This window comes from Numenius arquata, chromosome 7 (assembly GCF_964106895.1).
Source record: "Numenius arquata chromosome 7, bNumArq3.hap1.1, whole genome shotgun sequence".
In the NCBI taxonomy this organism is placed as follows: Eukaryota; Metazoa; Chordata; class Aves; order Charadriiformes; family Scolopacidae; genus Numenius; species Numenius arquata.
This window is the reverse complement of record NC_133582.1, coordinates 28163066-28188548: the sequence shown is the minus strand read 5'-3', so window position 1 is coordinate 28188548 and position 25483 is coordinate 28163066. Positions and strand designations below refer to the sequence as shown.

At 38.9% G+C, this 25483-nt stretch overlaps 1 protein-coding gene across 1 annotated transcript in view; it reads left to right on the top strand.

Annotated features, from left to right (window-relative positions):
• Window positions 1-9035: 9035 nt before the first annotated feature.
• TASP1 (taspase 1) overlaps window positions 9036-25483 on the top strand; it is an 86111-nt gene continuing 69663 nt past the window's right edge. Inside the window, exons 1-5 of the mRNA XM_074150473.1 lie at window positions 9036-9092; window positions 12271-12488; window positions 14189-14256; window positions 15840-15908; window positions 24284-24404. Coding sequence (XP_074006574.1) covers window positions 12350-12488; window positions 14189-14256; window positions 15840-15908; window positions 24284-24404 — 397 coding nt within the window. The 5' untranslated portion in view covers window positions 9036-9092; window positions 12271-12349. The remainder of the gene's footprint in view (window positions 9093-12270; window positions 12489-14188; window positions 14257-15839; window positions 15909-24283; window positions 24405-25483) is intronic.

The following is a 25483-nucleotide window of genomic DNA, read 5'->3' as shown; positions in this document are numbered from 1 at the left end:
ATGGTGTAAGTTATGTTGTATCTCTTCTATCACATGCATGTGCTGGCTACCTTCTCTCTTCCAGTTGTTAGGAAGCCTCGCCTGTAGGTAGAAGTCATAGCAAGACAAAATGCATAAAAATATCAAGGCAGACTTAAGAGTGATTTTTAACTATTGGTTGAAAAGATTTTGCTGTGTGGTAATGTATATTGGGTATCATTTAAATGCTTAATGGATGATAATTTTATCTAATCAGATGTTCTTTTCTTTGTTGTTGTTTTGTTCTCAACTTACTGAGTCCTGAGGGGTATCTTGGGAAGAACTACAGGATCTGTCCCAGCATGCATCTTAGATAGGAAATTTTTGGTCTGTTTATAAAATTAATAGGTCTAAATCATCTTCCTCCCTGCCCCCTTTCTTAAAATCGGGTCATTAATTACTAATTGCTTATGGCTCAAAGCCCATCATCTAATCTCCACAATTCCAGCATAATGCTAACAAAATCTGAAGTGACTTCTTTCTGTGTCTTCAGCAGAAGCACACTGGAGAAGTCTGGTAAGAAGCCGTCATGTCTCATGTAGAATTCCTTGCAATTCATTACCCTCGGTTTAAACAAAATAAAGGATGTTTTTGACCATCTCATCCTTTTAAACATGAAAATAGCATCTAGAAATTCTAACCTCTGAAGTTTAAAATGTGATTTCATTTTTCCCTTTCACTAAATGTCATGCAACCAGCAAAAGTGATGGCAATTAAGTAAAATAACACATTAAAAAACAGGACTGTTAAAAGTGAGACAGAACTAATTTTTCTAGCAACTTACGGAGGTCTGGTATAAAGGAGTTTGTCTCCAAGTTGGCAGCCATCAGAGCTCATGCTAGAGTGTAAGCCAGACATTTAAAGATCTAATATTACAAGTGGAAATCACAAGAGGGTTTGATTTATTTAAAAACTGAGAAAGATCAGACAACCAGAGATGAAGAGCCACGTATGTTTTCTATTATTCCTTCCTTCTAAAAATTAAATGTATTATTTCCAATTAATAGCAAGTTGGGGGTTTGTTCTTTTCACATTTCAGTAGTGTCCAAAAATAACAGTAAGTCATGCTGTCACATATTTATTTTTTTAGCAAACAAAACAACCAACCAAAACACTGTGGGGTTTTTTTTTTATATAAAGTCTTAAAAACTTATGTTATATATATGTAAACTACTAGAGTAATTAGGTTGTTTTGCACTTGTCTTAAATCGTGCGTTAAATACCTCAACCTCAGTTTTGTGGCTATGGTAAGAACCACAAAAGGAGTAGTTCTGATAGCACAGGAATTTTCATTATTCTTTACCTCACAGAATACGTTAAAAAAACTACAACCTTCTGAATGTAAAAATGTACCTTTTCATGCATAGGACTATATGTTACTGTATTCCTGTAAAAAAGCAAGACAAGGTGGTAGAAAGGCCTATTGTCTTGTGTATTTTTTTCTGTGCCTGATGTACAGTGTTATAAGTGGGAATATTTTTGTCTGGGCTCTGGATCCAATCTAGATTAATGTCACTTAAGGTCATTATTACTTTATATCCTCCTCACCACCAGTATATGAGTAATCCCTGCTCAGTAATGTTCCAGCTCTGTACTTCAGCCATGTGAGACTATGCAAGTTTTAAACAAAATTGCTTCTAGCCTCCAGTGAGTGCCCTGGCAAACCTTGCTCCTGTCCCGTTCTCAAAGAGACACACGATCCAAAGGCTGGTTGCCACGTTTTCATGGGCAAATGCTCTTGGACTGTGTCCCATGTGCTCCTTGGCACTGCACAAATCCCTTGGCTTTGCACTGAAATCCTGCCCAATGCACTTCAACCTTTCTCTTTATATTTCTGGGGCGAGGAAGAAGGGAAAGGACAATTGAGGCAGATAGGGTTTGTATCGACTTCCAACAGCACAAGTCAAAGATTGATAATCTAAGTCTGAACAGAAAAACTGCCCTTTGCAACAGGCAACGTGTGTGGCTGAACCGTGGCTCAGATGGGTTGGCAGTTTGTCCATGGAAAATATAAGTCTTAACAGAAGTGGTTACCAAAAGGACTAAGAATAGCAAAGTGACTGGTTTAGGATGGCTGTGATTTCTACAGGTGATTAAGAGTTAAAACCACTTCTGAGGAGTGCAAAACCCCTAAGCATAAGCTGCTTCCCTTCCTCATTCTCCCATCTGCTTTTCCCCTTATGTTAATGCCTGGACAACCAAAGAGGGAGTGGGTGCATGAGCTGTCCCCAGAACGGATGCCTTGGGCTTGAGCAGGATTTTGGGGCAGGACAGGACAGCCTGAGCCATCGGTCTTTTTCCTTAAAGACTTCTGCAAAAGGACTGAGCAGCACCAATGGGAAGAGAGCCTGAGAAGATGCGTGTGATGACCGATGCCTCTGGTGTTGATCAAGAGTTGTTCTGAAAGGCATCCCGACAGTCAGAGGTGGGAAAGAAGGTCAGTAATTCTCAAACCAACTGCAAGTGATGCAGTTTTTTTTTCATGTGTTTATAATTTGATGAATTTTGGAGCTCTGTATGAAGAAACTAAATACAAATACCTAGAAACCAAAACCATGTCAGAGAGAAAATTAAGGATGGTAGGTGTGAAATCAAGCTTGGGCATTTGCTTTGGCTGCATAAATGGTTGCTTTTCTTTGAGTTGTGCTCTGTCAGAAAAATGCCAGGAAGGGAAACAGTCTTCATTATTCTATAATTTGGTGTCCAAGTGCTCAACTTTGCAAAATACCTGTTTTGTTAGCAGGTTTTTAATTTTAATTTAATCTAATGAAGTAAAACCCACAACCATTATGCTTCATGGAAGCCCATCTGCCTCACATGTGGATCACGACCTTCTCAATCCAGAAGACAAGACTGACCTCTTTGATACATGTCCCAGCTGTTAGCAGTGAACAGTGGTGTGCTGTGTACGGATGGCCCTTGCTCAGTCAAAGGGATGCTGTGCGAGTGGATGGCTGCAGAGCTACTTCCAACACTCTTGTATTAGCATCAAAACAGGTGTAGCAGACTGGTGACACCTAAAAGGAATATAAATACATTACTAAATTTGACAGCAAAGCAAGTTGCCTTGGTGAGCTAAGATACATTCATTACAGAATGGCTGCCTTACTTTTCTGTAATTCAAATTTTTGGAAGGTAAAAGGTACAACATACACAAGAGGGGTAACAGTAATGAACTCAAATGCTCATATTAAAAGATCTGTAGGTTAAAAATGCAAATTCTGTCCTGAAATAAACTTGCATCAATTTTTGCACTGATCTCGACCTTTCCAAAACATGGATTTGCAGATAGAGCTCATGAGCTAGTTTGAGGGATGAGAATGGATTTTTTTTTTCTCCCCATTTTACATCCTGAAGATCAGAACTTCCCCAGCAAGAGAATGATTCTGACAATTATTCTTATACCTTCGCAGTGAATTTAAGTATCCTGAACTCTCTTTGCTCTTGGATCAGTATCACAGAGTTTGGAGAGGAGGATGTTGCGAAGACTGCCCTACTGAAATTGTATCACACCTTGAGGGCAATAAAACAACTTCGGTTTGGATTAAGTCATTATCTATGGAGAGCTGCAGAAACTAACCATGCAGGTCAAACCCCATAAAAATACTGAGATGATAAAACCTGTGGAGAAAATCTAGTCTCGGATTTACTTAGTCACCGACTTGGCCTGTTTTGCCAAAATGTGTACTTTTAAATTGCCGTATTTAAATCTGCACCATGCTTTGTGTAGGAGTGAAGAGAAATGACCTCTGACTCTGAAAACCACTGTTCTATGACTCCTGGCTTCCTGATTTCCCATAGCGGTGGATGGGGAGATGCTACAACGGCCAGTACATACCCAGTACACACATAACTCACTTTCCATTTTTAAGGAATAAAGACAAAACCTTGCAGGGATTTACTGCTAGTGATTATTTTGGCAACAGCCGACGAATGCATATTTGCAGTTTCATTTCTCAAAAGCCCTGTGTCTTATGATTTGGCTCCCATCTAGTTACAACTGTGAAAGCTGGCTGAGAAAGGATTGCAATCACATTGAGTTAGTTTTTTTGAGATGTGATGGAACGAGCATTGGAAATAACCGTGTGTGGGTGTTGAGCAGCCGGGAGTACGTGGAATGCTATTTAGACAGGTCCAGGATGCTAGAGTATTTTCCTCATGTAAAGTGGCTCATTATCTGGAAAAAACATTATTTTATTGGCTGGAAGTCAAAGAAGGGGCCTCTTCATATGCAGAGGAAACAACAAGCATGCCTGGAGAAGACTGCAGGCTTATTTATACTACCTGCAAAGATCAGCCAGTCTTTCAGGGGGATTAATAATGTGCTGAGTGGATTGATTCCAGCCTTTACAATGGCCTTTAGATGCTATTCTCGCTTTGCATGCAATCATTCGGATAACATTTCCTGTTCCTATTGGTGCATTCAGCTTATTTTTCTGTTGACTATAGAAATGAGTTGCAAAGTTCCTAACTAAACTGGAATGGTCAATGTAGGGCTGTATTTCTATATGCTTGATTTTTATTTATTTATTTATTTATTTTTATTTTATCACGTCTGTTACCTCCGAGACACATTCTTTGTTAAAGCATTAAATTTGTCTTGAAATGATTGTTTAAGGTTGTCCTCTCATAGGAGTCATAAGGGATAGGAGATGGATGTGAGTCTTCTCCACTTCTACTGCCTTTTCTCAGCATCACTGTCCTCAGGCATCCAAAAGCATGGAAACCTCCCAATCCAAAGGTTCAGCTATTTGTTGCCTGGAATGCCTCCTTTTGTAAAGGAGGGATAAAGTGGATCTCTATATTCAAAGCAGCTCTCCTGTTGCCCCACAATAAAACCTAAATAATTATTAGAAAGGAGATCTAAACTGTGATGAAAACCCTGCCTTTCTTGTCTTCTACTATTAAATAGTCTCCTTTGTTGCACCTGAAGACTTCAGTTTAGCATCTCCAACTCCAAATTCTAGTCTGCCTTGAAGTGAAATAGCTGAATTACTTTGCTATAGGTTTAAAGAAAGTTATAAAAATCAGCAGTCCTGCAGGGTCTTAACTAGCAGAGGTACCAAATGGTTTCTCACATTTCTTTGTACCTTGTCCAAATCATTGTAACAAACCAGTATGATATCTGAATGTATGTTGTCAGATACATGAGCCTGATTTGACAGAACCTCACAGATGCGTGCTGTGTTGCCTAGACTTCCTCAGAGAAGCTCCAAAATTTATCTCTGCAAGTAATTTCCTCAGTGGAGGAATCATAGGACATGTACAGGGCATCAACCCTAACCCTGTTTGACAGGAGTTTATACTGCTGAGTCTGAAACAGGAGTTGTGAGGCAGCAAGGAGAGGCTGAACTTCGTCTTGTCTCCCTGAGCTGAGGGAAATTATTTTGCTTGGTGTGGTGTTAAGCAACTCACCGAGTTGAAGAGCAAACACGTACCCCTTACACACAGCTCCTGACCCAACGTCGCTCGCATCTCTGGAGCAGGACACTTCTCAAAATCCTGGTCAAAGGAGAAGTTTCCAGCTGTGTTGTGTTAAAGTGCTTCTTGTACGGAGGTGCTTGTATGCGTGTGAATGTCCACGAGTCTGCTTGGCTGCAGATGCACTTAAATCCTTCTTGCAGAGCACATGGGATCACCCCACTCAACATTTGGTCAAAAAAACCCCGAAAGTATCCACTCTCTGAGCTTTTCTTTTAGGAAATGGAAGGTGCCCGTATTAAAGCAATACTTTAAGTTCCAAGAAGTAATTAAGCACCAAGATATGACTGCATTCTTACCTCAGATTTCATGTAGTTAATGGTTTCATTATAGTACAGCAAGTGAGATGAAGCCTCACTGAAGACTTTGGGCTGCAACAGCCACTTCTATTCAGAATAAATTAAAGCAGCATATAAGCTCTTTATCAAATTAGGAAGTAAAACTAATAGACTCTGCTTCAAAACACAAAGTGCAGGAAGAAATTTCAGATAATAAGAAATAGAACAAAACCAGGCATTAAAACACAGCTGGAAACTTTGTAAAAGGAATGAAGGAAGCCTTTCACTTCAAACCTGTATGCTGAGGAATGATTTACAGAATGAGATCACCTTTTTATTGGAGCAGCACCACAAATCTAGAGAAAAGCAAAGACGAGAAAATAGAAAAAAATAAGAAATATTTGGTCTGTTTGGAAACTGTCATCGTCAGCAAGGGACAACTTAAGTAAAAGCATCAAAAAAACAAGTGAAAACAGACATTTGGATTTGAAATTCAGTTTTCCAGGAGAATGGGGTAGGACGAAACATTGATGAAGTTTTTAGCTTCCCCCCCTAAAGAAAGAAAGGCTCCATGATCACGCTGTCCATCCATCAGTCTGTCAGCCTACCTTCGTAATTTGAACCTGCTGGCCAACTTCAAGGAGACTTGACAGAAGGGTCAAGTCAAAATATGTGTAGCTCAGAGTGAGCCACATGTTGCGCTGCCTCTTTCTTAGCCGACAGACAGGAGAGGTGGACAGAGAAAGGGAAAACGGGGGGCAGAAGGTATGTAGGCCCTTATGCAGGACATAGAGATAAATGCATAAGGTCAAATCAAAGCCACTTTGGTAGTGCCCAACGCTGTGTGTCGAAGAAAGGCTGCAGCCAGAAGGCAACACTTCCACTCAACACCCTCCCTTTCCCCCAAGATCAGACTGTCGTAGCTCAAATGTAACTATTGCCATCTGAGACGCAAAAAACGTGCTTTGTGGAGTCTCCTTGGTTCACTTCAGCATCACTATCAAGGATAACGAGATCTTAAAAAAGAGAAATTGGCACCAGAGCAACTCGCAACTGGGATTTGTACCTCACGTTGAAATCTGTGAAAGGAGGCCAAAGATTTTCTAAGGGTTTGTGGACTTCACATTATTTCCTTATAGTTTTATCCAACAGAAGAGGAAGCACCTGGTAATGTGGAAGACAAAAGCTGATTTCCATACGCCACATAGTTTTGTGTGCCAAAAACGTGTGTTGAAAAAGGAGACTTGCATTTGTTCTTGACATTTTTTTGCATCATTAAAAAAATTTAAGGCTGGTCTTTGAAAAAAAAAAAAGTCAAGAATACAAAAATTAATGGAAGCACATTGTTATTTATTGGGAAAAAAGCCATAAAAGGGGTTTCTGTGATTACAAGGCAGGCCAGAAAGGAGCCTCCTGAATGCCTAGGGAAGATCATACCTAGGAAGATTAGGACACAGTGGAGACGGAAGAAAGTCTAGGGGTAAAAAGGTTAGTTTCCAGATTTTTTCTTTGGTTCTCCACAGTTCAATGCTCAAGTTTCTATTAATGTTTAATATACAATGTAACTTGTCTACAACACTGCGTCCACAGGCTAAAATGCATTCCCTACAAATGCAAATGAGACCAAATTACATTTGTCTTACGGGGTAATGATGGTAAGAAGTGTTAAGTAACCCATTACTAGTTATTATTTGCTTTGAAATGTGTTTTGGTTAGTGAATGAAATTGGTGTCAGAGGAAGTTCTGTAGAAACTTGATTTGTAAAAGTTCCCTTTAAAGACGTAGTTTGGTTGAAGCATGTGATTTCCTGACAGCCGGTTTGCAGAGAACAAATGATACTGTCCAGTGTGGCAGGAGCCACTGCAAGAGCTACACGCTGTGCTCACTCTTAGGGAAAGAAAAACATAAAGGAGTTGAAATTTGTTTCATCCAGAGGGCTCAAGAGCATCTTTTCTATAAAGTATATCCTATCACTTCTCACATTAGAGCTGAAGCAAGAGGTTGGAGAAAACTCTCTAGTGAATTCTGCAAAAAGAACAACCGTGTCTTAATCTTATAATAAATTTTCACAGTTTCAACTTGAAAAAGCTGACCTTTGCAAATGAAAATTTGAGGCATCAGCTAAGCCAAATGTAGTTGACAATATAACTAAGCCCATAAGGACATCTGGTCCCATTTCACAGTCCTACAACCAAGAGGCAGGGGCTGGAGGAGTGAAGGCACTTTAGGAACCGTAGACAACGTGAAATGGCATAAATGAAGTGGCATGCGCACGTGCAGCTGGTTCCCAAAACTGTCAGTAGTGATCATCTGAGAAGCTATGAATGCGATTTAGATGTGGCTGCCCTCATTCCTGGGAAGGAAGCTTTAGAAAGTGACACTGGCAGAGTTGACATCGAGTCTCCTGAACAAAATGGGAAGAAATTAGTAGGAACTTAATATTCCTGTAACAGTACACAAAACTCAAGTGCCCTTTGTAGGAAAGAGATGCAGAATATCCAACCAGTGTGAAGATTTCCTGACAGGGCTACTGTGGAAAATACTTATTTGTCATCGGTAAAGTTTGTTTTGTCCAGGACAGCCACCTTAGTCATACATCTGCTGGTAGCAAGGTCACAAAACCTACATAACGCAGAACGCATCAGAGGCTGGTCCGTTTTCTCCCTGAGGTTTTGCGCGGTGGAGAGAGTCCTTTGCGAGGACGCTACCGAAGGTGAAGGAGAGAAAAGAAGCCCGGAGCCCTGAGCGTCCAGGAGAGGGCCGGGGGACCAGAGCTGCTCTGCAGGCAGGTGCACGGGCCGTGCCCGCCTCCTACCTCACAGCCTCGGGCTCGGCTACCCCCGCCCGGGCGGCGCCTTCCCCTCGGGGAGGCCGCGGCCGCCATTTTCCCCCACCCCGCGGAGCAGTCGCCTGCCGCTCTATGTCGCTGGCGCCCCCTGAGCCCAACCCTCGCCCGCGGAGGAGCCGCCGACCGCTCTCCTGCAGGGCCCCCCCTGAACCCAACCCCCGTCCCCGGCCACCGGCGCCCGCCAGTCACCGAACCCGCTCCCTGTCGGTCCGCCCCGCCTGAGGGGAGAAGCGCTCCGCCCTCCCCCGAGCTGAGCCCCGCTCCCCCGCCCCGCGATTGGCGCTGCCGCGGCAGCTGGGAGCGGCATTCGCCTTCCCGCCCGCCAATCGGCGCTCACGCCATTTCCGGTCTCCAGGCGGGCCTGGCCCAATGGGAGGGAGGCTGGTGGGCGGGGACGCCTCATCCTCACCGAGGCAACGGGCGAGCGGGCGGTTCCGGGTGTGCGCGAGGCGGAACGGCGGCGGCGGGTGAGTGCTCCGTGCCTGGTTCCGCCCTGCCCCGCCTCAGCCCGCCGGTCCCCGCCTCTCCCTGGCCTGCCCTCTCCCGCCTCCCCGCGCCCGCTTACCCCCTTCCTCCTCAGGGCTCTGGGGCGAGGGGGGCTGTGAAGGGGACGGTGGGGCGTAACGGCCGCGCCGCGAGGCGGCCGCGCGGGCTCCCCTGGGTGACGTCACCCCCGCCGCTGCGGCCCACCCACCTCCCGGGGGTGGGAGAGGAGACCCCGGCGTTGCCATGGCGATAGCGACCGTTGGCCTCTCTGAGGGGAGCCCGGGCAGCGCCTCTCCCGTCGCCCTTTCCCCCAGGCCTGCAACTGTCAAACCCCCCCAAAGCTCTTGGAGCCAGACCCTTCCCTCCGGCCGGCCACGAGGCGGAGGCGTCGGCGTGTCCGTCCCTTCGCCCCGCTGCGGCGCTGGTTTGTGCGCAGTGAGCGTTGGGCAGAGCTTTGGGTGTTGGGCTGAGGCGCGCCTGTCGGCTGGTAGAGTAGCTGTGGCGCCTATGGCAGGCGCGCTGGAAGACTGGGGGACTTTTTCTACCCTGAGTGTGACCCTCGGATTATTTACACTTTTCTGAGTGCCGATGTAGGATTTCAGCACTCGTATTTCAGTGCGATAAGTGCTTTGGGCTACTTTGGTAACATCATTATGGTTCTGTGTTCTTCAGGAGTCAAACTAGAGTATAATCTTCCACGTAGCTGTACAGATGTAGAACAGTGAACTGTGTAAAAAAAGGATAAGATCAGAAGTGACGAACACGTGAGAGACAGGAAAGAGAACAGGTAAATCATAGAAGAAGCCAGAAAGGGAAAGGTTGCAACAGGAGCTTAGCAAGCGGAAGCAGCAGATTCGTGAGTGAAATTTGAAAGGACTTGTAGAATGGTTTGAAATGGAAGGGGTTTGGCAAAATTGAGTTGATGTGGAGGAAGTGTTATGAACTGAAGTAAATTGAGGTAGGTTGGCTATACCTTGTGTGGTAAAAATAAATGCATCCTCAGACCCAAGTGTGTGTAAAGGCCTAATTAGACTCTTCAGTCTGGAGTTAGGCTATAAGTGGCATCTGTATCTTAATTTTCAAAAATAACTTAACTACCGTGATTATTACTTTCCCTACCACCATGCTATTTTTTCCATTTCTGCAAGAATATTTGTTCCTTACTTGCTCCTCTATCATTTTACTTAAGTCTTTGTCATGCCTCTGTTGCTGTAATGACACTCTGTGTGGTGTAATAAGATGCAGGAAGGCAGAGTTCATAGCAAACAGACTGTTTCAGCTTACTGCCCAGAGCTTTCTTAATTATTACTAGTAAAAAAGAAGTAAAAGCTAAAAAAGTTCATTTTAGCTTTGAAGTTTATGCAGATCATTACAATTGGATGTGCACCATAAAGGCTTTTTCTCTCTGTAGCATCTGTGTATTGGAGCGGTCTTTCATTTTATACAAATATATGTACTTATGATTATAACAATATTAGTGAAATCATATTTAATTTTAAAATATAAATCTACAAACATATGAAGATGCCTGTATATGTGTAGCATCTAAGAAAAAATAAGCAGAAATAAATAACTTCCTAGAAAGCTGTGCTAATTTTCATTATTGAAAGGATGGTTGTGGTAAACCAGCAAGTTTGTCTGTTATGTGCCAGTGCTGAATCTTGCTAAACATAATTTGCATTGTTTTGGTTGTTTAAATGAAGTGGCATTTAATTGCTGAAATAAGCCATATAGCATTTGCGAAATCTGTGGTTTAAATCCTACATATTAAACATCTCATTTTTTTTACTTCTATTCACTTTCTAGTATTCTTGGGTTACAAATAGTCTCTTTAGAGGTGGTGGAAGTGATAGACGTAGTATTGGAATATCTTAATACGTTACAGAGGTTTTCTCCATTCATGCATTAACACTATGTGCTTTTTCACTTCCTGAATTAATTCAACATGTAGATTATTTCTGTTTTTAATTTTACCTGCTGAACTAGAGAAATGATATTGTGTCAGGATTAACATGTATTAGGCTGTGGATAAGAGGAACAGCAAATACAGTGAATTTGTTTTCTGACTCCTGAAAAAATACATTGTTCTAAATTTAGGAGCTTTTTTTTGTTTGTATCCTAGAAAATACTGACAGCTTTCCCATTATCTTTCTATAAATTCTTTCTTTAAATTCCATAAACATCTTAAGGGTTAAGATCAAAACTAAATAGGGTTACTAAGTTATTTGAGATCAACTTAAGCATGTTGTGGTTCACAAATAATCATGGTAGCTATCCTTACACTTATGTAGGCAATTTTTTTTTCACTGTTTTAGGCTTATTTGGCATTTTTTTAGAAATACTTTGCTATAAAAAATGGTTAATTTGTCCTTCTTTCCCCCCCCCCCCCCCCCGCAAATTAATGGAGAATAATAAGGGTAAGGGATGAAAAAGTATGGAAGAGTAGGAATTCATTATAGGATCTTAACTATTTCTTGCAAAAGAAAGGTAAAGGTATAGCATTTTTAAGTGTTATTCATATGCTACAATTCTCTGGAGCGCATGTTCAAAACTTATCTGACCATTGAATATGTGTTCATGCAGGGTTTCTATATCCCCCACATAAAACGTAGACCCAAAATCATGCAGGCAGACGCCAGTATAAGATTTGAGGGCAGGACATTCTGCCATGCAACCGTATATACGGTCTCTCAGCTTTTGCCAGCATTGCTACAGTGTTGCTTAGGACTTTCCACACAAGCAGGTAATGACACTTTCAAGAAGTAAAGATTGTGGCTGTGGAGCACCATCACATTAAAAACTAGTTAGGCATGATGGGGAGAGAAATAAGTTGTACTGTTAAATAAAAGGAGACCGTGGAAAACAGCTTTCTCTGTCATGGGCAATCTTCAGATCAACAATTCCCTACAATGTCTGAAAGATTATTAGGTTCAAGTTAAGTTGTAATGAAAAGGCTGATTTCAACTTGCAACATGGACTTTGATTATTTTACATCTCATTAGTATTGGCTAGCGAAGAGAAAAAACTTAGAAGCCCTTCTCTCAAGAAGCATACTCTCCTTGTTCTAAATCTCTTTTCTAAAAGTTCTTTCTGAAGTTATTTGTATGAAATTTGTCTCTTGAAATCACTATCTAACATATGCATGTGATTTGGTTTTAGGATGATTCCTCTCCAGAATTTTTGTTTGAGTGGAAGGATGCTCTTTTCCAGTAGAAGATGGTGATCCTAATGTCTGATCATGGAGAAGGGGATAAGTTCAGTAGAAGTGGTACCTTCCAAATCCTCTCAGGTTACAGCTGTGAAAGTGGTGGTCAAAGAGCCCGAAACAAAGCAAACCCAAAGAGGGAAACGAGTGGGATTTGTGCTTGTCCATGCAGGTAAGATGCAGAAGCGTAACAGCTGGAATGGAAATAGTGTGTAAACTATTTAATTGGAAGTTGCATTGACTGGATGATCTTGGAAACTATTAATCAAAATGTAAGTTTTTGGATGTTCTGAATGGTGGGTTTTTTTTCTTTTCTCCTTAGCAAAGTAAACCTCAAACAAAATCCCTAAATTTATATAAAATGTCAAATTCTGCAGTTACCTGCTAAGCCTGGAAACCTACAAAATGTGAGAGATCTTTCAGTCTATTTACTGACCCTACAGAAAAATCAAGCATAGCTGTTTCATTACTGATGGTTTCTTGTCTAGCTTGTCTGTAAAGACTGGCTAGTTAAGACTTTTAGAAACCTCTTCAGGCAGTTTGTTGCAGAACTTCACTTTTTCTTGCCCTTTTGACAGTTTTGCTCCGAGTCTTTTTTTTAATATTGTTCATATTTAAGTGGATTACTATTTATTTTTTCCAGGTGTAATGAAGACATCATCTACTCAAATGTGATACAAAAAGGATGTGTTATGTGTGTCTTGTTCATAAATTTTTTTCTACTAGGTTCTTACTTAAATACTGTTAATCTTGAAAAATATGACTGATGCTTATATCTGGCTGTATATTTGTATTTAGCATATGTGTAATGACATGAGGTGAAATTGAGCAAAGTAACCTGGTGATACCTAAAATATTTGAAAAACCAACATGTTACTTGGTTTATAAAAACCTGAAGGTAAAAAAAAAAAAAACCCAAACCAAACTCCAAACCTCAAAGAACTTATTCTGGGTTGATATTTGATGACCCTGGTATTCTATTTTAAGAGTGAATAGAATTGTTTAATATGTTGTCCTTTACTAGGTTACTCTACTCTGTTTAAAATTCTTTTTTCTTTCACTTGTAGTGTTAAAACGTAATTTATTAGAGTTTCTCAAAGCTAACATTTCTAGAGGTGAGGAAAGGGAAGCTGAGATAAATACAAGCGTATTTTTCACGTTTGGAAAGTAAGAAAATGGAAGAAGATGGAATTTCAACATCGGTGTGCTAGTTTTTGTTATTTTTCTGATTCTGTATTTAGTTGAATAGTGGGCACTGATAAAATTTTCAGGTATGAAAGTAGGAGGCAGTGGCTGAAAAACAGGGCAAAATGGTTAGATGGAAAAAGGTAGACATAAAAACTGAAAATGAGAAAAAGATGAGAAAGAAGTATGATCTTTATTTCCAGGAACTCTCCTAGTTTTAAAACAGGAGTAATGAGCTCTAAAAACATAGCATAAACAAGAGAAGATTAACAGAATGGCAATTGCAAACTTGCAAATCTGTGATAAAAGGAAAATTGGATTTTGATTTAAACCCAAGGTTGTTGCCCAATAAGTGGCAATAAATAAAGAAGTTATGCTGGAAATCCTCCAAGAATGAGGAAAACTCGAATCTCTTGGAGTGTTTATATGAAGAGACTTTATGACACTGAGATTTATACCTGTATGCTTTTGTGTATGTGCTCTGTATACTGTATTTTACTCAGTGTATTTGAATCGGTGTTGGAAGGCATAATGTCAATTGCTGATACAAGAATGAAATGCCACTTTAATCTAGAATAAGGAAGGCTGTATCTTAATATATAAGACCTGTATCTTAATCCTTTATGTAAACTATAGGATGTAGCTTGACAGTTAGTATAATCTCTTTTCCTTTTGCCTTACTTGTAGGTGCAGGTTATCATTCTGAATCCAAAGCTAAAGAATACAAGCATGTGTGCAAAAGAGCCTGTCAGAAGGTATGTCTGTCTTACCAGCTCCATAGTTGCAGTGGTATACAAGAAATACAGCACTATCCCTTCACTATGAACAGACATATCTGGGTTTAGCTGCTGAGGCTGTATGCATTTCTAGAGGAAAAATGGAGCAGCAACAGTTAACATAATAGAGAGTCAGTGGAGTGTATGGCCGTGAGATGCAGCAACATTCTCATCAGTGGTGGCAAATAGTAGGCACCAAAGAAACAGTGGGGGAACAGGAGATGGGCACGGTGGTACCTACGCAGTGTATTCCTGCAGCTTCCTGTGCTGCTGCCTGGGATTCCTGGAGCTAAATATGGTGCCTGGGTTTTTCTTTCATCAATGTCTGCTCTTTTTGGAATTTATTTAAACTCTATCATCCAGATTGCTCTGTGAATACAGGGATTTCTAGAATTCTTTTCTTCTCGATAGCTTGTAACTCCTTAATAGGAAGGGAGGTAGAAACAGGATAAACAAAACAAAAAATCAAAACACTCTTCCCAAAGCTGGAAAGGGAGAATGGCAAGAATTTAATTTCCATTGAAATTAATTTTTTTTTTTTTTTTAATCTCCTCCAAGAACTTAGCTTTGGAACTGGCAAGTCCTGTATACTAAGTGTTGAATGAGAAGCTGGAAGACCTGTCTCCAAATTTTCCAATGCCTTTTGTTTTCTCCAGGGAGAGGGAGCTGGGGAGCTTGGCAGGCTTTTTAGAAGAATCTCGGAGTTGGGCCTCTTATAATTATCACTTCATCTTACAGTTCTGTTGCTCAATCCTAATACCGATCTAATTTTGTAATGAGAAGCCTCAAAAATCATCCAAACTTAACAGTAGCTTCATTAAAGTTAAGAATTGGCCCTGATGATACTAATTTTCCAGCGAGTTATGTGTGAAAAAGGGTTATTTGCTGTTGAATTTAAGTCTAATTTGTGATTCCATTTGGTTTCTTAAGCCAGGCAGCCCACATAAATAAATTGTATGAAGAACAAACACTTGCAGATTTGTCTTGCAACTGAAGATGCAGACATAGTCATTTTCTGGGGTTCCCTGGGAGAACTTGACAGTAAGGTCTTGTCCAGTATGAGCCCAAGAAATAATATTAGGCCCTAGAAGTTAATTTTTGTGTGTGTATATAATTTGAAGGTAACGTTGTCTAAGTTTATTTGTTTTCATCTGTTGGCTTTTAAATGAGCTTACTTGTAGATTATGTTCAATTTCATGACAATTACCGTGTATGATACTGGGGGTTTTTGTTGAATCATGGAAGAAAAATTAGAAACTTCTTGACTGAAACGTTAAGTATTTGAGGACACCAGGTATAAGAATTTATTTTGCTATGCATTTGACCATGCAGGAAACTGCTACTAAATGCAGTGTCGCAATGTCTGAGTAGTAAAATCATGCCTTCAGGTCTGCCCTCGCATGGTGCATGCTGACTGTTTCCAGTGCCTCTTGTTTTTATGTCCTCTTACGTTTTAAACTAATTTGATGAAGATTTTGTTTTGTGTAGGACTAGGAAAATGTAGGACTTAGTCATAGAAAATTAGAATTTCTTAATCGTCACTTAAACATTTTGTTTTACAGGCAATTGAAAAGCTACAGGCTGGTGCTCTTGCAACAGATGCAGTGACTGCAGCACTTATAGAATTAGAGGTATGAATTTCTGACTAGTAGTAATTATGTCTCTCTAGTACATTGCTGGATTTTTCTGTAGGAAGGTATTAATTCAAATGGCAAATCTACTGAAATTTCTATTTTTGAGTCTAACATTTAGTTATCTGCAGATGTGGAAGCTCTGCTAATTTTGTCTTTTGCTTTACCACTATATTTTGGAGTAAATTTATTTAAGGACTTTCTGAAAATGCAAACTGAATAGAAGTTTTCTACTTGGTGCAATTTGGTTGTCGTCTTAGGTATACCGCATCAGATGGCCTTTAACCTTCAAGAATAAATGCAGTCATTAAAGACTTATTGAACACTTTGTAGGGAACATTATTTATGATTTACTGAGATACAGGCAGACTGCACTGGCTCTGCTCTTGAGATGGGGGGGAAAAAAATCATGCTACTGGTCACATATGTTAACTAGAAATTCCAGGATAAGTCCTTTTGTTTGCATTAATATCTCACACTGAGTTATCTTTTATTTCTTGAAATTATGATCCAAAGAATTCAGATGTAGTTAGTTAGTCCAATTAGCACTCTACTGTACTAATTATATTGAGGTAACTGTCTCTGAGCGTGCTTTCTTGAGTTGTGTTATTCATACCTTTTTCAGTTCTTTGGGACAATTCCACAAAAGTGAGATAATTCTACAAAAGCGATTGCATAAATTTAAGGCTGCTTGTTTCTCTATCCAGTTAAAGGACTATAGGAAAATGAAGTAGGAATTTTAAGTTCTCATTTGTCCCCCAACATACTTTTTGCCATGTGCTTAAATTAATACAGTTCCCAAAGGCTGTTTTTCTTGTATTTTTTACTTTGTTTCTGTATGATCTCTGATAGGATAAGATACTAGAAGCAGGCTGTTCAGAGAAATGTGACTTAAGTGTAAGATAATGCTTTTTTTCCTGATTTTTATGACAAACTGTGTGTGGAAGAATAGGACAAGCAATGCTTTTATTTCAAGATGGTACTTGTTAATTAAGGTAGAAAGTCTTGATAATCATAAGGAGATGAGTAGCTGTTTGTGAGGTTTTTGGAGAAGTGCCTTTGGAATAGTGAAATTTTTACAGCATCTGACTTTAGTGGAGGGTCCCTCTGAAATACTGTAGAAAAGAGCAAAGCTAAAAGAATTTCTGGGATATAAGTGAGGTAGTTTGGTTATTGTCCCAGGTCCACTAATCCCTCATGGCAGTAATGACTGAAACAGGTATTCCTTTTCTCCTGTAAGGAGTAATTGCTTCTTCCTCTCCAACTGTATTAGTAAAGAAGGAAAGCAAGGTAAGCGTTGTGCTGTAAAAATAATTTCCTGGGTTTGGAATTTGTGGTAGTATTCTGAGAGTATTAGCAGTGAATTTACTTACACATATGTTGGGAAAGTGTTAATTAACATACTTGATAGGGGTAGCGTAAGGCAGGCAGTACATACTTTGTGTTAGACATGCTGACTGGGAGCCAAGACTTCAGTCATACTTCTAACTTGGCAAGTTTCTTGGCTTTAAACAGTACTTTTGGTCTTCACTGAAGTGTTCAAATATGCTTTCATGTGTTATCTTACATTTTGTTTCCACCTAGCTGTATGTATTCTAATGCGTATCTCTCTAATGGTGTTATTTGTGATGCACTTCCATAAACTAACTGAGGCTGCTGTTATTCCACAAGATTGTTTAGTGTGTCAGTTCCCTCCTCAGTGGAAAAAAAAAAATAATCTATGTTGTGATTTTTAGCATGTTTCTGAGCTACACAGAAGAAAACATATTTTAAGCAGCTTAACTTAACAGCTACATATCTCTTGGCAGCTATGCCTGGGGTAAATATTTTATCTGTTTTTGGCATCCCCAAGAGACTTTTCTTCTTTTACTTTAGTAGATTTAAATACTCTGAAGTGACATCTGTGTAATAAGTTATGGCTTTAAGATGAAATTAGAACCTTTTTCTGAAATTACTCCTATTGGCAACCTTTTTCTTCTCATCTGTCTAGGTACTATTCTGGTGATGCCTGCCATAGTTCCACTTTTTTTATAATTGTCTTAGGTAGTATTTTTATGTGTAGTGTTGCACAAACCCTATTTTTTTTCCTTTTTGCTGTTTTTAAGATTAAATATTTTGTTCAGGTTATACTGCTGTCATTAATTATTTGCTTCCATTTATTCTTTTAGTGATTTATATCACCTCTGAATTGTGGATTGTTCTTTCTATTACTGGGATAAAGAATACTGGGTTTAGGACTTGGGCTTCTTTTAAATTTAAGTATGTTGCTGTTCAATTACATTGAGGAAAAATCAAAGGTATACTCAAAACAGAAAATGGTGTGGTTTGCAGTGGCAGTTTTTTGGATCTAGTATGAGAAATTCCAAAGTGTTAGACTGTCAGCTTTCAAAATGTTGAAAGATTTGTATCTACTTGTATCTCATTCTGAACACCACCTCCAGACATCTCTGTCATTTCTGGAGCTGCATCTTCTGTTTTAATTCCAATGTTTTTCCTATTGCTCTATGGAAAACAGAAACTGCATGTGGCAAATCAACAAAGCAAACAGACTAGTTTTTCTCATCAACTGCTAAATTTTATGGGTAAAAATGTAGGTTTGGATGTTGACTGTCTCTAATGAGCTATCACTACCCTTTTGTTTATGCAGAAAAAAATAGTGACTTTTTGTAAAGTATTTTAGCATTTTGAGTTGGCAAATACATAGCGAAAATCTGTATGAAAACAGTGTTTGTTTACATGTGTCACTGTAATACAGATTAAGATACAGAACGACAAAAGTTTGTATAATATGATAACAGATTCCATTGTGGAGCACTGTTTGTAACTTCCTGATATTTTGGGTGCTGTAGAACACATTGCTGTGAGTTTATCTGAAATATTTAATCACTTTTACAGTTCTCAAGGATTTTCAGTGCAGTATTCCAAAAAATCTGTAGTTTTTGCAAGGCACAAATATCTTTTTCATGGAAGTGTCACAAAAGATGAATTTTATTCCTCAGTTCTGCTCAATTACACAACTGCTATTACACAGAATTTCAGCTAATCCAAGAGGCATCACTTCAAAGACTTGTTGAGGCACAAGACTTGCTCTTGATCTTTTATGAGCAAGCTGACAGTTTGCTTGTGGTATGCTGTCTGTTTTTTGTTTTATTTTTGCAGGCTCTAAATGGAGAAAGAGCAGCCTTTTTTTGTTGGACTGTATGAATCTCGAGTGAAATAGTGTTCTGTGATTAAGATAATAATGCTAAGAGTTAACTAGAGAAAAGGTAGGTTTCTTCTGCAAAGTAACAAGAGCAGCTGACCTAGAGTACTGTTAAAATAACTGTGCTGGTCTTCGTAAGCATCAACCGTATTTGATAAGTTGATTAATGGCAGTTATGTTTTCATGTTTGTGAACTCTTGTCATTGCAGAGGAACAAACGAACATGTTACCTCTTTCAGCTTTTGGTAGTAAAGTGGGTCTGGACAAGGTGCTTCATAAGAGTCATCATTTACACTGTATGCTGCTACTGCTGTTATCGCAGTACCATTTCTTTTTGCACTCTTACTATCAGCCACCATACGAAGTCTGAATTTCTCTTGAAATGCAAAGGGATTTGGGCAGCTTTTTCTGGGGGCAGAAGGAGGTCCTCCTCTACGCACTTCCCTTAAAACTTGCAACTTTCAGCAAAACCACGTGCTGATTGCGTTTATGGCTGGCTGTGAGAACAACGTGCAATTTCAAGCTTTTCTTTGACTAAAGAGTGCTTCAGAAAGTCTACTGTTCAGGTACTGGAGACAAGAACATAAGTTTGTTGTAAAAAATGATAAAGACTTCAAATTGTTTCTAAGTTTAGTCTAAGTTTATTAATACTGTGTGTAGATCAATTGTTTCTTTAATCTGACTTGAGTAGAATGTTCTTTAGGAGCATCATTTAAATTGGAAATTAATACAATTGGTGGGGAAGCGGATGTCACTTTTTGAGTTTTGATCTCCTTGCTACTGAAATTGCTCGATTTACTTTGCATTTCTTTTTGTTGTTGTTGTGGATCAATGCAAAGGATATTTTGAACCTGTTAGAATACTCAAGCAGTGTGTTTGTGTGGCTGTAAGCAAAATTTTGCATTGGAAGAATGTGTTTCTTGCTGAATTGTTTTTTGGTTTTGTTTGTTTATTAATTTTATAGTAACTAACACTTTTGAATACACAATCTTAGTCCCAGGGATTTCTCTTTAAAGAAGAAAACACAATGCCAGCAGCCTTTTGTTGTATTAAGGGAGTCAGCATAGACGAACTTTTAATGGGTAACGGAGTGGAAGGTGTTAGTTCTAGTTAGAAGCAATACTATGATGTTTTGCAGCAGAGTGGCTACAGTAATCTGTGACAAAAGTGTTCTTTAGAAACGTTTTAGTTGATTTAATTGAAAGGGATGTGACTCATCCTTGTAGACTATTACTTCGTCACTAAATTCCCTCAGAAAAATAAATTTTAAAATTTCAGTGTGTAAAAAGAAATGCCTCTAGACTTTTAATCCCTTTTAAAAGTTGCAAATAAACCATGGCCAAACTGTATCAAAGACAGATCTTTAGTGCATGTTGAAAATAGAGCATTTTAACTATTTGCCTAGATGTGATTCAGGACTATTAGTGTTATAGTGTTGAGTAACTTCTTCAAGCATTCCAACTTTGACCACAGCTAGAAACTTCAGCATGACTGTGTTTGCTGCCAGAACATTTATAAATACATCTTAAAGTAAAAAGGATTCTAAAAATAAAAATTATACCCTCAGTAGCTTGGGAGTTTTTAAAAGATGGGCTAACTTGGGAGAATGAAACTCCTGTTCCGTGTCTTAAAGCTTTGTACTATCTCCTTTGCTACAGGTTTACGCTGTAAATTAGAGATACTTCAGTGGTGGAGTAGTTGCCAGGTAGTCTAGTATTTTTCACATAACTGAAAGCTTACGTTTTGTTAAAATGCTCTGAATAGCCATTTGTTTGTCTTTTCCCTCTTTTTTTCTTTTCTATGGTAGTAGGGTTTGCTGTTAACATGCAAAGTTCATGCTTGGTTTACTTTCTTTTTTTCAGTCTCCTTAGAAATATAAAGGCTGATATCTGCTTGTGTTTTTAAATAAAAGTATATTCCTGAAGATATTTTCTGTATTATCAACTTTTTCCTCCTTTCCCTTTCTCTCTCTTCTTGGATATGTGTTTTGATTGGGTTCTTACCCATCCTATGGTAGTCATATAGTTTCAGTACTGCATTTTTCTAAGTGTTTGAAGAGACTGCTTCGATTAGCTCAGTTTATTTTGTTCTTGCTTTGAAAGCATGCACACTTCTGTTTTAATGATGTTTCTGCATTCCTTGAAGGTTTTGAATTTTCATTTCAAAATACACCTTTATTTTCATAATTTGTATTCTTCCATTTGTATATCAGAGTCTTGAAATCTTTTGGTCAGACTTGGCACAGATTCATGTTTTCAAAAAGACACATTTATGTGGTGTGTTTCATGTCCTTACCTATTCATTAAGTAGGTGTGAATTTCTGTTTCCATTTTTTGTAAAGGTTTTTCCCTGCCTCATTTCAAAGGCTTTATATCTTATCTCAGAGACACTCAGGTAGGTATCAGAAATTCCATGCATTCACACCCAGTTCCTGCACCATCTAAAGCTGTTATTAGATCACCTTTCAGATCTGTGAAGTTAGAGTAGACCATCTTCCCCTTGGCAATTCTGAAACCATCTTCTTAATTGGGTGCAGTCTGATTGTAGAGCTCCACAAAAATTTTGAACAAGAGCTGGGAATTTGGTCTTTATTTCTTTTTACTGGAGAAGTTACTCGTGTTGTGACTGATTGTACTGCTATGATTTCTTCTGAGTCCTAAAATGAAAGAGTTATGCCATCAAAGAGGCATCTACGATTTTGTTGGTGTAGACTTCTTATTTATCCAATATTCTGTAGTATTCTGATAAATATTCTTTAGGGAGAAACAGGTTGAATTCCCTTTGTCTTGAGATCCTCCGAATAAGTTGTTTCTTGGTGCATCCTTGATGTTGTGCCAGTGAAGGTGCTATGCCGAAGCATCAAGCGCATCTAGATTTTTAGAAAGAAAGTGAACTAGTGCCACTCCATATCCTGTATTTTTTTCCCTACCCTCTCTTGATTATTATGTTTATCAGATGGTAGAGAGCTTTGTGTCTTGACTGCAGAAGGATTCTGGACAGTGTTACTGGGACTTCTGTTCTGATGGGTCCCTCTTACTTCCTTTATTTGGCCATGACATCTGCTTTTAAGATAACAGCTGTCTTTGCTTTGTGGCAGTGACAGATCTGTAGAGCACAAAATTATTCCTCTTTGCTAATGCTTTCAAATATAATGCACTGAGCAAATGTTTTTGGAACAGAACATTAGAAATTTGGCTCCAGGCTTGCAGGTCTATGCGGTCTGATTACCCACGGGCAAGGAACTTGGACAGCACTAGGAATAAGCGTTGTTCATCCTAATGCATTCCTGTTTTTCCTTTGTCCTCCAAGTACCTTTCACCATTCCCATTTAGATTCTTTCCATCTCTTCTCTGCTCCTTTTGTTCTAAACTTCACTGAGTTAATTTTCTTCGTATTTGTAGAGCCTGGGGAGCAATAAAATCGGTTAAGCCAATGGATGCTCTGCAGTCTTCCACCTTTTCAAGACCATTACCTTGGTAGCCTTTTAAAAATCAAATTTCTGCTCCTACCTCCCATGGGAAGTTATTATCTGTGCACTAAACTGCAAATGTTTCATTATCCTAAAATCTTTCCAAATTTACTTATTTTGTGTGAGGTGTAGCTGTCAAAATGTATACCACAATGAATATACACAGTGAATTTGAAGATCTGTTGTGGTATGAGATAAAATGGGATAAAATGTTATGCTACTTCTTGGATGCAGAAGGAAAAAGCAGAAAATAAAAATTAATAGTATAGAATGAACATGGAGAGATTACAGTCTGTTTCATGATTATGTATTAATCATAACTCATGATTCTTCTGGCAGATAGCATTTTGGTGACTCAAACGCTAAGAACACTTTAAGTATCTCTATAAATTAGAATCAACATCTTACAAAACAAGTTTTCAGTTTACTCACTACCTGCTCATTTGAAAGTTAACAAAAGCTAACTGACTTACTAACATCAAATGTATTTTTCATTTATGTTTTCTCTGTCTTTCTTTTGTTTCCTTGTATTCGTTACAAATTAATATGTACAAAAAGGAACTGGTTCCCTTGGCATTTAAGACAGAACTTTGAGCTGTTTCCAGTAGATTTGTTTCCTGATTCAGCTTAACATTACATGTACTGTAATAGTGTGACTATCTAATTTCGTTGACGTGTTCACATTTTGTCTAGAGAATCGTTTTCTTTGTCACATCAGGTTGTTACGCTGTTATACTAAAAACAGATACAAAACTCTGAGAGCATGAAGTGTCTCTCTGAGATTTTACTGTCGGACTGCTCCGGGCTGTTCTCTTTCTTTGTGCTGTATTCCATTTCTGTGCTTGCATCTAGAAAGAGGGGGTTATATTGAGTTTACAGTGAGACTCCTGAACCGTGCTACTTTAAAACTTTTCTTAAAATCATGGAGATGCTCTAACGAAATGGGAGTGGGGGGAGGAAGAGAGGGGGACAAAAATGGGTGGTTTTAATTCTAGCATGCAAAACTTCTTGTTTGAGAACCTTGACTTTCCAAAAAGCTATGGTAGGTGCTTATAAAAGAGAAGTTAGTTTTTAATTAGTTTATTAAATGTTGTTCCATACTTTCTGTGAAATATATCTTGGTTAGACTTCCTGGTCACAGTCACGGCTGTCCTTACGATATCAAGTAGATATTTTCCCAAAGTGAGTTGTTACTGATGCCGATTCTTAATTTCTGTGTGCAGAGCTGCGATCATAGGCTTAAAATGTTGAGGAAATGTACAGTTCATTTTTGCTGCTGTGTCATAAAGAGTTTCAAAGGTAGACAGTGGTTTGTGCAGTGATTATTAGATGCTTCTTAAGTTGACTGACAGGTTAGGGACCAAATGAATTGTGTATTTTGGGGGAGGAAGGAAGAGATTTTCACTTGTGTTGTAAGGCTTTTGCTTGCACATAATTGAGCATCTTAAATTTTTGTGTGATTGTTGTTTATATTACCTCGTTATTACACTTGAGATATATCACACCCTATAGAGGGTGTAAGGTATCCATGATAGTAATTTGAGATGCCCTGTTCAAGTTGCTGTTGTTTTTGTTGTGAAAGATTAAACTACTAGAATAAGTAAATGCGCTGTACCAAGATCAGTGTCATCAGATCAGTTATACAAAGGCTTTAATCTAGTCTGTTATGGATGTGGCCTTATAGTGTGTTGTTCTTATTTTTAGGATTCTCCTTTTACAAATGCAGGATTGGGGTCTAACCTAAACCTTCTGGGTGAGATAGAATGTGATGCCAGTATCATGGATGGAAAGTCATTAAATTTTGGAGCAGTTGGAGCGCTGAGTGGTATGTTAACTATGTATTATAAAGGTAACTACTGGTTTAAGTGCAAAGATCAATTTTGTTCTTTTTTGCTACTTTTTCAGAGTGGACACACACACATTGTAAATACTGCCCCATGTGAATAAAATCTGCCCCCTTTAAAAAAGCGAGAGGCATTCCTGCTCCCAGAAACACTGTTTTGTGATAATTTGCTTTGTGTAACATACTGTCTTACTAGTTCGCTGGTAATCCTTTGATGCAGAACAATTGTATGATACTATACAGTATTCACAGTGGGAGTGAGTTTGCTCAGATGGATTGGTAGAATGATTTTTTTATAATAAAATGCAACTATAAAAAAATAGAGTACAAGCATTTAAATCAGACTTTATTTTTGTTCTTTGTCTCCTCAAAGAACTTACTGGTACGTCATTCAGTCATAAAGCCAATTGATATTTTGGTCTCTTAGTTGAGTTGGCCAATCCTAGGGAATCCTAAGGGACCGAAATTTCCTTTGTAGTGTCAAAAGGCTATGCAGGGTGCTGGCCTGCAAACTGAAGCCTCTCATGTGTTCCTGAGAATGGGCATATCTGCTCATCTGTCAAGCTCTTTGCTTGGAACATAAAATTTCTGTATATTGTAGATTAGATTTTTTTCATTATAATTTCTCTCACATGATCAGTTACATTTGGATTTTTTGTGATAGAGTTATAAGGTTAGATGTATTTGCATGTGGGACTGACTTAATCTGAGAACTAATGTGCTTCTCTTTTTTTTGTCTAGTTTTAGCTTTCAGTACAAAACAAATACAGGTATACAGTCCCAAATAGGGATTGTTGAGGTTTTGTCATAAATGCATTAAACAACGGTTACTTAATATAGTAACTTAACTGTTACTATTGAATAGCTTTTCTGACAACATTTTAAGCTTTGTTCTTCGTCCTAGAATAGTTCTAAACCATGGTAATAACTTCCTCATGTAGATATAAATCTAAAATAAATAGTAAAATTAAGTGTTTCAAGGCTTGTTTGTTACAAAATGCATCCTTCCAACCATGGCGAAGGAGGAAATGAGGGAGTGAGAGAAAGCTAAGCCTGAATCC